At 45.9% G+C, this 14,139-nt stretch overlaps 1 protein-coding gene across 2 annotated transcripts in view; it reads right to left on the reverse strand.

Moving 5' to 3' along the window:
- Positions 1 to 14,139, reverse strand: part of GRID1 (glutamate ionotropic receptor delta type subunit 1) — a 664,127-nt gene that overhangs the window by 259,146 nt on the left and 390,842 nt on the right. For both annotated transcript variants that reach the window (XM_039872286.1, XM_039872287.1), the window contains exon 5: positions 1,969 to 2,022. In XM_039872286.1, the coding sequence (XP_039728220.1) occupies positions 1,969 to 2,022 (54 nt within the window). The remainder of the gene's footprint in view (positions 1 to 1,968; positions 2,023 to 14,139) is intronic.

Here is a 14,139-nt window from a genome sequence, read left to right on the forward strand (position 1 = left end):
GTTGTCGATAAGGACTAAGGATGGTAATAAATGTGAAATGCCCTGACAAGTGCCTGGCATACAATAATGATCAAGCAATGGTGGTTGTTACCCTTCATTCTCCATAGACAATGACACTCAGAAAGAGGGAAGTCTGTTCTGGAGGAGGACACACTCAGCCCAGGAATGTTTACACTGGCCCAGGGTATGCTGCTGACTAGAATGGGGCACAACCATCCTCTTAGGTGAGGCTGCTCCAGTGTGGCTCTGACAAGTGTGCCCGCACCTGACTCCTCCTGATAATGCGAAGTAAACCCTGAGTTCCAGTGCTCCGGCAATGCTCTGTGGGCACCTCACATTGGCCAGTCTGAAGGGATCTCCAGCCCTGAACAGGGTCAAGAGGGACAGAGAGAAGGCCCTGGAGGTGAGTGGAGATGTAGGAAAGAGAAAAAGAAACAGGTTATAAAGAAAAACAGAGCACTTTTGAAGACTGGAAATAGAGAAACACTGGCTCTCTAACTTGCAAGAGTCACCAAAAAATAAAGCCAGCAGCAGACATTTGCCTTAAGGGGTAAATGGAATACACCCTTTCTCTGGAACAAAGGAAACAGGACTTTGAAGAGAAGCTGGCAAAACCCACAGGATCGAAACTTCCCAAGGTCCAAGGAGGACTCATTGCAGGCTCTAAAGAATGGGGGAGGTGGCTGTCATGTGCCTTCTCCCAACTACCGGCACAACTGTCTATAACCTGAGGTAAATGGACAGTTACTGCACATGTCTCCAAGTGACCCGTGTAGATGTGGAGATAATAAGATGTGAATTTATGGAAGAAAACCATGAAAGTGGGCCTTGCAAGCAGTTACTATCTGATACTACTGGCAAAATTATTAAAATAGGCCACCCAAAACTATTTCAGCCATATTAGCACTAAGCTAATGAAGAAATACATATCATAAAGGAATAAATTACCAACATAAGAAACCTTGCATCTTCTAGAATGAGGCCATTAGAAATTGATCAGTAAATTTAGGAGCAGCTGAGGCCACAGACCTGATGAAAGCATGTACTAGGAGATATCTTCTAGAGTCAGCTCTGCTAATAGCCTGCTAGGGTCACACAGGCTGTCCTGGTCAGTGCTTCCTGAATGGATGTGTTGGCAGAGGGGAATCTTCAGGAGAGCTAGGGCAAGTGGTTACAGGCCACTCCCATGTAATGCCTGTAGCATCGAAGAGGCCAGGTTGTAATTAGTGAAGAGCAGATCAGGAAACCTTATAGTGTTCCCATTCCTCCTGGGGTCAAACCAGTGGGATGGCCAGTCAATGGGATATACTTTCCATTCAGCCCCTTTAAATGATTATAATGATCCCACCCCCACCAACTGCATAGGGGGCTGTGCACACACATATGTACTCACACACTTGTACACTCACATGTGCACACACACTCTCGCACACATACTTGTGCACACACATATCCATACACACTCACACACATGGCTTCTCATACATACATGCTCACGCATATGCACACACACATACATGTGCTCTTATGAACGCAAACACACAGTCCCATAACATACACACCTTCGACCTCCCACATGAAATGCAGCCTCTGTCCCCTCCTCCTTCTTTTGCCCCACCCCCTCTGCACCCCATTTTCTAACCTACCCTAATCTCTGTAGCCCCTGACCCAACTAGCTGCCTCCCCTCACCCCCCGCACACACATTGAATGTCTGATATGATTTCTCTTTTGACTTTTGACTTCCTTGTGGACTCAGGTCTAGATTCTCTCCCTGATCCCCACCTGCTCCAGGTGAGCATCATCTTAGGTCAAGTCCAATTCTCTGACCTCCTGTCTTGACACAGTGGAGCCCTGGAATTCACCCCAGCACTCCAAGTCAGAATTGGATCTGAAAGGATCATTCTAAGCTCTCCCAAGGGGGAGAGGGCTCAGTGAAGGCCGTCCTCCTCACCATTTTGAGCTCTTACCTCATTAACAAAGACCCAGTGGCTGTCCTTGGAAGCCAGATTGGTCTCCACAGCCTGCAGAGAGAAAAAGAAAATGAACATGAACAGAAGCAAGCCAGAAGCTGGCAGACACACAGGATGATTGTTGAGACGGGGTTTGATAAACATTGTTCTTGGAGAATTTTTTTCTCACAAAACGTGCTGTCCCCCTGGGGCCAGCTCTGGCTGCCTTAGCTACAAGACAAGTCATTTGAACACAGACATCTGATTTCCTGTTGTTCTTCAGAGCTCTCAGGTACTGGCCCCAAGCAAGGCTAGAAGTTCCAGTTCCTGCAGGCATCACAGGGCCACAGGCCCTGGTACCCCTCCCCTCCCAGAGAATGCTTGCAAACTCCTTTCTGGAGGAGCACATAGGGATGAGTCTCATCATTCCCAGAGGCAAGAGGATCAGAAATCTGGAATGAAGAGTTTATGGCAGCTTGTCCAGACATGCTGAATGACACCCAGCGAGATAATAGCTAACAGCCAAGGCTCTGAGCTGCCTTCAGTTCTATAGGACACACAGAACTGGCTCTCTCTACCTCCTAGGCAGCGACCCCATTCTTCTTATTCTCTCTTATAGTGCTTTGTTCTATTTCTTTATAGCACTTGCCATTTTGTGCCTGAATTGTTGTCAGTATATTTCTTATTGTCTATCTCCTCCACTCAGTTGGGGTCTCCATAAGGTCAGGGATCAAATCTGTTTTGGTCACGGCTGTGTCCCAGAACCTATAACCAGCACATAATAGGTGTTCAATGAATGCTGTTGAATATATGAATGAAGTGTTGGAGGGCAAGGCAGATAGGATCGTTACTTATACTGTTTCTCATGTGTTTTATGAGTGTTTTTTCCCCACCTTTATTTGGAAAGCCAACAGGTTGAAAGAAATAGAAGGAAATGATAGTTTTCAAGCATATTCTGTAAAAATACTTGCAGTTTGCATGTGCCAAGTACTTGCTGAGCACAAAGAACTGTGACAGGCCATTTATGAACCTGGCAGGGAGCTATCAGGTTATAGTCCTGTTTTTTGAGGGACGGGGGTGATTTTTGTAATGTAATTTTTATTACTCCTTTAATTTGGAAGAAATAAAGGAAAATAAAAATGTTCAATAGCATTCCATAATCCTGCCCCATTAAAAAAATGTGCAAAAGTAGTAAAAATACCCCTATTATCCCTCCAAACTCATCCCCCAGAGATCATTTGAGATGTCCTCACCCAGAAGTGTTTATTCATCTCTGCAGGTACATATATACATACACATATCAGACAGATTATTTTATTAAAATGGGATCATGAAATACACATGAGGACACAACTGTCATTTTTGATTTATGTATATATCAAGAATAGCTCTTCTCATTAGTATATAAAGATCTGATTCATTCTTTTTAACAGATGAGGAATAGAGGTACATGGAGCCTGCCTCTCCCAGTGACCCAGCCATATATGAGACCTAAGTCATGGCACTGTTAATGTCACACAAGCAATGGACAAGTTTACTGGCCAACACAACAAGCATGTGGAAATAGAGCCTGGGGGAGTACCCAGGCCAGCTCTAGAATTCCACTTCTTTACAGACAGTATCCCACAGAACATCAAAGATTGGGCCACATCGGGGTGAAGGACACAGAAGACTCCTTCTTCAGCCTATGAATAAGATGGCGCCAGTCCCTATGAAGACAAGTGGGGAGAGGAGTCTGGCCTGGCCTGGGTACCTCATGGGGCCATGTCCTGAAGACACCTTCCTCCCCATTCTACAAATTCAGTAAACCAGGCCCCCTCCACAAAAGCAGAGAGGACTTCAGATGCTCAGAAGAGGCAGAGAAGGGAGAGCCCCACAGGGTGAAGTCACGGCCACCCTGCCCAGTGCCTCTCCCCTCTCAACATGCAGACTTTTGTGAATGACTTCAGAAGCCTGGAGGCCCAGCAAAGAAGACAGGAGAGGGAGATGGTCAGAGAACCTATAGCACACTGATGGGCTCCGGCTTGCCTCCATTCCTAACACCTGAATGCTCATGTAGAGGTGTTGGTGACACACTCACCAAATTCGTACATGATACAGAGTTGAGAGGAGGTCATAAAGCCTGAACACTAAACTGAATCTAAAGAGATGCTCTTTAAAGTCCAACACTTGGTTTCCAGGGAGATAAGACTTGAAAGCAACCTTGTTGAGTAAAGACCCATGAAAAGGAAAGAGGCTATGGGTCTCTTCTGTCCCTTGAGGGTTGACTATTGGGCAACCCTGCTTGATGAAGGACAATGAAGACGAATCAGTCATGGAGTGAAACTGTAAACCAATGGCCAGTCCAGTTAAAGTGACTAGGGATGCTTAGAGGCTAGGACAGTATAAGTGTCTTTAAACACATGAAGAACTGTCTTGTGCAAGACATTGGAATTACTCTTTCCAGCCTTTGAGAGTTAATTTAGGATGAAGATCTCCAGTAATCAGGGAGGCAGATATCAATTCTATGTAATAGAACACTTTCCAAGTCATTCAAGATGGAATGGACTGCCTCAGGAATAGCAAGGTCTCATGGGAAGTGCCTGAGTGGAAGAAAGACAACAGTGCCCTGAAAGGTGCTAAAGTATCAATGTGGAAGCTGACCATGGGTGAGGAGTAAGACTCTATTGTGTACTGACATTCTGCAGCAGTAATTCTCAAGTCTACTGCACATATGTTGCTTTGCAAACCTAGCTGGGAGTTTCCTAGGTGTAATCTGAAACTGGCCCCCATTCACAGAGGGCAGGAAGAGACCAAAGAAAAATGCAAACCACCCCAGATTGGTAGATGGCAGGTTTAATAAGGAAGAGGACTTACTTACAAGGCTTGTCTTGGGTGCCAGCAAGACAGTAGTTTTCTACACCGCTTGCCAGAATCTTCAAAGTTTATGCAGAGGCCTTAACTGGGTCATGTACCCAGTCCAAATAGTCTCAACGCTGTATTTCTAGCTCAAGGCTATGTCCTTGAGCAGCTTCTAGCACCGGGGAGGCAAACAGAACACACATTCCAAGCATAGGGGAGGGAGTGGGAAGCCTCTAATTGCCCAGGTCCGGTTCACAGGTCAAACCAGCAGTCACATCTTCTTGATGACCTTCCCCAACAATCTAAGAACTTCCAAGGGAGCTTTTAAAAATATAGACCCCTGAGCCCAAACCCTAGGAATCCTAAATTCACTAGGAATGGTGATGTGCCTGAGATCCTGTGTTGTTTCAGCTCCGATCCTGACTCTTGGCCTCCAGGACTGAGAACCCTGCTCCAGAATGTGTAGTTCTCTGAATCTGAAGGTGTGGGTACACCTGTGCATGTGGACAGTCCTCTGCATGTCTCCACAGAAGCCAGCATCACAGAGGACCTAACTCAAATGCAGGCACTTCCCAAGGAGCGAGTGGGAGCCCTGACTACTCTAAGGAGTCTTCCCACCTGATCTCAGACTCATGTATAGAGAATACTGATGGAGAGAATTGATCAGAAAACCCCACAGGACAACTGGCCAACTTTCCTGTCCTACTTTCCCTCACCAATTAAGCATTAGCTAATTTGTTAAGCCTCTTTTCTCCACATGGAGATAAATAGCACTTGGCTACAGCCTTTTCCAGAGAATGCAACTCACACAGAAGCTGAGATGGATGGTGAGAAGGGAAAGCGACTGCAGATTTAGTAAGAACACGCCCCTCTCCTCCTAATTACTGGAGAGCTGCCAGCTCTGTGGGAAGAGCCCTAAATGCTCACAGCCCAGTGGGCAGTGTTCCTCTCAGCACCACTCATTCTCCTTCTAAGAGCTGTCTTTACCCTCTTTCTCCCCAACCATGATGCAAGTGGAGGCCAGTCTTCCCTTTCATCTCAGAGTGAGCAAGGTAAGGAGGAGGCCGGCCCGCAAAGCACATTCGAATCCCATTGCTTAGCTGAGTGCTCCTGGGTGAGCTATTCCACCTCTCTGAGCAGCAGTTCCAGGCCTAAAAGGTGTTCAAATGCCAACAGCACTATTGATGTTCTGCCTATGTCCCCTTCAAATCCCATCAGGATCTTTGAACACACTCCTGTGTGCACTCATTCCCAATGGCAGACTCCCATGGCTCAGGCGTCCAGAACCCTGCTCAGCACTCACGATGCCTGGGAATTTATACTTCGCCAAGCACTGAGGGTGTCACATATACAAATTCCAGTTGTCCTGTTTCCTGATGGGTACTGCTCCACGTGTGAACTCAGCTGTTTTCAGAATCCCTCTGTAGGATGAGCCAAAACTGCTTCGCTTGATCTCACACCCTCCCTGGCTTCCTTCATTTCTCTGGTCCACGTTCCCACTCCCCTGCTGTCTTTCTTTAATTCCCCTGGGAACATTTTTTAATAAATCGTTGTCACAGAAATTCTCACCTCAAAATCTGCTTCTGGGAACCCAACCTGAGAACAACACCTCTTACCCTTGGGACAGGAGAATTAAATGTAAGAATTAAATGAAATTACACATAAAGCTTTTATCACAGAAAGTAGCTCACTATTGATGATCGGTTAATGCAAAAGTCTTCTCCATTCTTTCTACTGATGTCTCCTACCTGGTTGGCATTCTGTGATCTCTTTTGAATGTGCAGAAGTGCATAATCTGTCATGTTTTCCTTCATTCATTCAACAAACTAGGCTTGCTATACACCAGCAGCTCTCCTAACTTTCCTGGATATGGGTGTGAGCCAGGAGCCTTGTCCCTGCCTTCATGGAGCCAACAATATCAAGAAGACCAGTAATGTACACCCACAGCAAGTGTGGTTAACACTGTCTCCTCCAAGAGTCTATAGACCTTTCAAGGCAGCACAATGCAGGGCATCTCTCACCTCTGCCACATGTGGATCTATGACTACTTAACCATCGGCATCTGCAGAGAAGTGTTGAGCCACCCCAAAATAAAGAGCAGCCCCTTTATCCCATGGATGGGGTGGGCAGGGAGTGGAACCAGCTTCCTGCTCAGGGTAGACTTCCAATCACTTGCCTTCAGCAAGTAGAAAGGCTGGTTTCTTGCAACTGGGCTTCTCTCCTGCAGCTGGGCACCATGGTTCTGGGACAACCCTCAGAATAATGCAGTAATAGGCACTGAAGGCCATACTCTTAAGAGAAAAGTGTACTGACACAGGTAGACCCTTGTTAAAGGAAGCAGAGGGCAGCTGCCCTTCCCACATCTGGAAGGGAATGTGTCCCCCTGTCTGTGAACAGCAACCCCCATCTGAAACTTTTCCCATGGCCAATGGCATCAACAGAGCTGGAGTATAAGTGATGCAGGCCTCCAACATGCCATCCTGCAGATCCACTGGGGGCCAGAGAATATTCGTATCCTGTCCTGGCCACCCAGTCACCCGGATCCCATGGTTTCCATAGAGAAGTAAATACAGACCAAGCCCCAACTTCTGGTTCCCATATGCTCTGGACAGAAAGCCCTTCCCACTGACAGAAATAATATATGGGCCAGCTTGGCTGGATGGGACCACAGGGGCTAACAATGGCTACGTGAAGGTGAGGATCGGTTCTAATATCAGGACACCTACACAGAAGCAGAGAAGATGGGGGTTCTGAGGGATTGGAGGCTCTCCGCCTGGTCCCCTTCCGCTGCTTTCTCAGCCTTTCACCAGGACCAAGTCTGAGCTATTTCCAAAGGCAACAGGGGCGTGCCTTTATCAAGCACCCAGCCAGGTACTTCAATACACAATCTCCTCCACTTTACAACCCACATACCCCGCTTTATCTCAATGTCCTAACAAGCCAGGCAGCATTCTTATGCCCATTTCACAGACAGGAAACTGAGACCTAGATCTAGAGTTGTATTTTCCACAGGTCCCCAGCTAGTACTTGGCAGAGATTAGATTCGCACTCAGGTCCATCTATCTCCCTCCATCATACTGATCTCCAAAAAGTATGAACAACTATCAATGCAAACATGAGCCTTTTGTCCCTGACAATGGGAACAAAATGATCTTTTTTCTCATAACTGAGAAAACATCATTACAAACAGTGGTGCCTTCCTTCTTCAGGTTAACTTATTCTCATAAACCTGAGACCATTATTCCAGTTGCATTTCTTTAGTATGAGCCTGTTTCACTTGATCTTGGCCTAAAGGAATAGTAAATGAAGTGGAAAAAAACCTTCACATGGAAGCCTTCCAGCCACATTGCTAAGGATTTATTTTACAAAGTGCAAATGCCACCAATTATTTATGTATGTGTTAATTGTTGGCCACTTATCTAGGCACCCCCCAACACTGGGAGCCTGAGATAATGAAACCTTGTCGACACTTAGCATCTTTTTAAAACCCCAACTCTAACACTTCAGAACATTCCCCCTGTGGAGCCCAGGGCCTGGCATTTTCCCAAGGACAGATATAGAGCTAAGTTTAAAGACCCACTACTGCCTGTGCAACAACACACTATTTAGAAACAATTCTCTCTGTGCAATGTCACCCCTCTGAAGCATGAGGGAGTAAAATGCCGCCTCCCCCCTCCCATTTTCAAGGAAGGGCAGTATCTGGCTACAGACTAGGGTTGATTCAAAGAGCCCATTTACAAGGAAATCAGCAAAGCAACCACCACGAGGCCATAGTTTCAGAAGCTATGCCAGAATCACAAAGTAACCGTGGTTATCACTAAACCACTCCAGGCCTCCCAGGGGCTGCCTTCTTAGTAAAAAAAGTACTGGAAATTTTAGCGCAGCTACTTCTGTTACCCCAGCCTTGTCTCCAGAGCCTCTTAGGGCCTTGCTTTCTGGAAAACTGCCTTAACATTCTCTGCAAGTCTGTGGCTCCTACTTCTAGAGCCATCATACTCCTAAATTCCATTGGGGAATCTTAGACCCTATGTGAGTCTCTTTGCCAGTTTTTTCTCCCAGGCCCTTCCCAGGAGACAGCCCCTCCTGACCAAGTGTGAATGATCTGTTCCCATCTCACCCATTGCTTTGCTGAATCTTCCTTGAAGGCCAGGGCCCTCATCCTTGGGGGAAGCAGGAAATGCAGCCACCTAAACACATATATATTTGGGGGTTTGGCAGTTGGTCACTTGAGGATGGTGGAGACAAGGCAATCACTCCTAGCTAAATTAGGCCATCTGAGGAAGGTGTGACAGAGTTAACTCTGTGTAACTTCCAAACGCATCTCTGGGGGATGCAAAGAAGGCTCTTTTGCTGAGGAAGATCTGAGCTTGGCAGCTGGGAACCCAGGGAAGGTGCTGGCTGGAAAATGCTGGAGGTGAGGGCTAGCTCAGGCTGGGTGCAATCGTTGGCACTGAACAGATCCTCCTCTATTTGGACCCTGAGCTAAGCCCTCTGTACATGACACCTCACTGAGTCATCACAACAGCCACTGATCTGAGCCTACGGACAGAAAATTTTGCCCTTAGTCTCCCAGCAAGTCAGTGCAACCAGGCAATCCATTTTCTAGTGCTTCATGCCAACTTGGGGATCGACAGAAGACAAACTTATACTCCACGTTTTTGGTAGATGTTTAATGCAAAAGCAAGAGCTGAGCTGAAAGGTGATACATATAGTAGTGAGGCCTGGACAGTGGACTTGGGGAGCCTAGGGGCTTCTATATAGTCGGGTCCTGAATTATGGAGTTTCCTACCACCCCCTAACCCCCAGAACTCCTGGGTCAGGTGTACTCTGGTTGCCAATGGATTTCTGTATATGGAGAGAAGCCTCTAGCCCCTCCCTAAGAGGTGAGCTCCTTGAGGATAAGGCCTGGACTAAGTACTACACAGCCCCTTGCCTGACACAGGCCTGGCAGATAGTGCACTTCAAAAGATGTCTATGGAGTGAATGGACAAGTGGATTCACACTTCTGCATATGTCCCTGATGCTGACCATGAGGAAGAAGGCCAGGGGCATAAATAGGAAGCTCCATACAGTGAAAAGGGATATTAACATGTAGGCAGTCTTGCTTTGCATAGTACTGTATTAACAGAAACCCACACATATGGGATCTGTGTCCTCACTTTGCACAGTTTGCACTTCCTTTTTAGTTAACACCACAACATGCAAAGTACTGCCTGGATTTGAAAATGGCGCTTTTTTCCTACATATCTGAGAGAAACTGAGAATGAAACAAAGTTAACTTTAAAGGTGGATAAATCAAGATATTGTGAACTTTGGAAGCTGATGGAAACATGATCAAATTTGAGAGCTCTTCTATGGGGATATAATTGTTCCTTCGTTTGTGCTGAATGCTGAACCTCCTGATACAAGTTCCCATATATCCTGCTTAATGACATAGTAAGTTCTGGACTAGGTTGCTCGATTGATAGCATTTAAAATTATATTACTGTAACACTAGAGAGAGTGTTTGTCATTAGATTTTTTTTTTGACACTGGCTTTGATCTCAAAAAAACTATTATGTTGCTATTGAAAAAAAGAGAGCATAATTGATAAAATACATGTAAAAATATGATAGAGCTGAACAATTTCTAATCACACTGGTACTCCCTGGCCTTAGTCCTAACTTTTTACCAAATTTGAGGTAAATAGCTCTTCCAAACCACCTTCCTACTTTGTGCAGAGGGCAGAAGTGCCAGCTCACAGCCTCTGGGGATGAAGATTCATTACAGATCATTTGTGGACCCTTCAGATGAAATAGAGACAGGTTCCAGAGCTGTGCAGGAAGTGCAATTTACTGTAATAAAAAGTGAGAATATGCTGCATGTGGACAATTTATGGAGAAACGTTAATATCAGCAGAAAAATGAAATGGAGTCTGCTCACAGGCACGATCTGTTTAATGAGATCAACTCCGAGAAGTGAAGCCAGGCAGTGCCAATGATATCAATTGATGAATACTTGGATTTTAACCAGTGGTCCAAATTTCCCTGCCACCTGGAGGGCACAGAAGCCAAATAAGGCCCTCCATGTTCTCACTCTCACAGACACCCAGGCTGTGTCCTGATGGAAGGCGATGGGAGCCAGCTTCTCTATCCCATCTTGTCTCATGAAGGAGAAAGGCATTCCTGGCCCTTTGTCCACAGGGATGCTACCACACAATCCCTTTTGAGGACTGAGATGTGCAAAAGAACAAGTCACTTCTTAGCTTATTTATACCCTGCTCTGGTTTGGCAAGAGCAGCCGCCAGCTTCTGCAGTGGGCTGTGAATAATCTTACAACGTGGTTCTCCAGAGGGCAAGGGACACAGCTCTTGGGTGGCAGGTGGCTACACTGAGCCATTTCTCATACATTCTGCTGTTCAGCTCCAGCTTCAAGTGATTTTTCGATACAAGCAACGTCCAAAACTGATTAGAAATGTTTTCTTCCCTTTCCCACAGGTATTTGCACATTTATACTGGAGCTTGAGAAGGCACTGCCTGCATCCAAAGACTGGCTCTGAGGATCCACAGCATCAGGTGCTGCTGAAGGTAGGCACTGTTTGAGGTATAAAAGTCCCTCCTAGCACTGCTGGGTCACGTAAGGCTCCATAGGCCTGCCCTCATGTGTGGCTGTCAGTCCCAGAGATCCAGACCTACAGGAGGACATATACTGGGAGAACAACTACACTACCTGGCTGCTCAATTAAAGCATCAGCATTTAAGGTTAGTATCGCAACACCTTCAAATCATCAAAACCAGGCAAGCTGCTTCTGCATGTGGATCTAATTCCTTTCTTCAATCTAAATTGTTTTTAAAAGATGGAAGCATTTGAATTCTTTTTAAGGCAATAAAGCTGAAGGTAGTAATTCTTTACCAAGCTGATAAGAGCTTCTGTGTATAATCTGTATTCCTTCTTTATGAGCCTGACTTTTTGGAGAATAGAATCGAAAGAAAAATATCTTCTTTTCAGTTCTGGAGACAAGAGCTGGAGGAGTTCCTTGGCTCAGAAGTTGTCAGGAAAGGAGTCTCTGATTTGTGACATGGGAAAGCAGGGAGATGCCTGTGCTCGGGGAGTTGGGGACATACACAGCTGCTCACCTTGGTGATCTGCTTAAGACTCTGGCGCCGCTGAAAATGACCCAGAGAGGCCATGGCTGGCGCTCTGAGGTCTTGGGGAACAAGGAGAACAGGATTACAAACTCAGTGAAAAGGGAAGAGGGAGGAAGAATCTATTCTCCTAAGAATCTACAGTATAAACTGCCTTATAGCCTTCGAGGTGGCTTCTCTCCAAGTACAAAGCTCTGCAGTTGGGGCCCAGACCTAAACATGGCCAGCAGCCTAGATTTTGCTCAAAGCCCTCTAAGCCCAACAGTAAAGCTATGTCACTCTGCACTCAACTACTGGGAGGGGTAGATGTCAAAGTCAAATACACATATGCTTTGTCCTCAGGGATGTGGCCCACTTGCACACCTTCTAACCCCACTGCCTGCACAAAGCACCTGGAAAGGCCCTGCCCATGGGATAGCATTGTTTAGAGAGAAAACAGTGAACACAGGACTTCCAGGCTCAGTATCTAGAGTAAAAAAGGCAGTGAGATGACTCAACACCAACCATGTCCTATAACCTGCCTTGGAGCTATAGGTCTGAAGCACTTCATTACTTTCATCTGATCATGTTAGTGACAGGCATGAGGATAGGAGGCAGTCCTAACTGACCCCCAGGGCAACTTTAAACCTTAAACTTTCCAAATACTCCCATATATGTGGGCATGTGCTCACACACGCACACACACGTGCACCCCAAATAACTCCACTTCATACACTGTAGTGTACGAGTGGGGCACAAATAGAAAAGAAGCAACATCAATAAATTAACAAACACAAAATGCCCAGCATAGGCATCATCGCATCTCATAAATTCCTGCCTCAGATCCACACTGGTTTTTCTTGCTTCTATAACCAGACTTTCCATATGGCCTCCAAGGTGCTTATTCTAAAATGTAAAATTCAACCTATGTTGTCACTAATTATTGCAACAATTCTGCATGGTGACCACGATCCCTTTTGATAGAAGAAACTGAAGCTTACAAAGTAGTAAATGACTAAATGGCCAACTCTTGAGGTCACAGACAGGAACAGCATCACCTCCACCCAGGTTAAAGAGCCCACAGGTACAGACCAAATAACAATAGTATGAGACAGGTTGTCAACATGTCTGGAGTAGCTGTCTGTCCCACCAAACCCCAAGGATGGGGAGGTTCATGAGAGTCTCAGCCCCTCCCCTGGCAGCTATTCAAAGTAGACTTGACACTTCTCGAGTCTGTTCTCCCTAGTACTGGGTTAGCCATGGCCCAAGGGAAGGGCCAAGTTCCGATTAGTGCTGGGCTGGCAGTACAGGGCCCAGGGGAATGGCCACTGGAACAAGGCAAAAGTCTTCAGGCTAGAAAGGGATCCAGCCCCATAGAGGTCCTGAGGAATTTGCAACATCTAGAGGAAGAGCAAGGCATGAAGGAGGTCCACGGGAGAATGACAGGCTTCTCTGACTCATCTACTTTGGGGATTAATGGGATTAAAAAATCAAAGAAGTAGGTGTCACCCTCAGGAAAATCCATGAGCAGGTGGGATGGAGACAATAGCAAGACCCACTCACCCATTTAACAAGCATGTCCTGGGCTCCTACTAGGTGCTGGGTTCTATGCACAAAGCTAGACATGGAGATAAGGCAGTCTTGGGCCCTGTCCTTGAGTAAATCCACACACAGAATTCTATTAGATAAAGAGAGAAAGTACAGTGATAGAGTTTAGCAAATCAGAAACCAGATAGATAGATACCAACTCCTTCCTGGAGAGTAGAAGTCCCCATGCTGGGGATGGCCAGTAGTGGGACAGTAGGGTTTTTTAGCCTAACGGGATAGCAAGTGCAAGCCTGGAGCTGAGAAAGGGTATTCAGTTGGGGAATGGTGATTGAGTCACATCTTCACATCTTGTGAATAAGGATTTGGTTTTAAAGTTATTAGATGAGGCAAAAATCAATTATAATCAAAATTAGCTATGAAGAGTTCCAGCTCATGGATAAAGTATAGCATAGAAAATATAATTTCTGTAAAGAACCCTGTATAAGTTCCTCTAATCTTTATTAATCAATGTTTCTCTATGGCCCTCAATTCAAATTTTATTTTCTTCCCTGAATGTATTGACTAAATCATCACCCAATTGCCTAGCCATCAAATGCCTTGCTCCCTCTCCTATCCTGTCAGATCTCTGTTCTATCCAAACAGTCAGCTTTGGAACCTCTTCCTTCCTTGCCACATTAAGATGGGAAGCGTATAGTCA

This window comes from Pteropus medius, unplaced genomic scaffold (genome assembly GCF_902729225.1).
Source record: "Pteropus medius unplaced genomic scaffold, Ma_sr-lr_union100, whole genome shotgun sequence".
Taxonomy (NCBI): Eukaryota; Metazoa; Chordata; class Mammalia; order Chiroptera; family Pteropodidae; genus Pteropus; species Pteropus medius.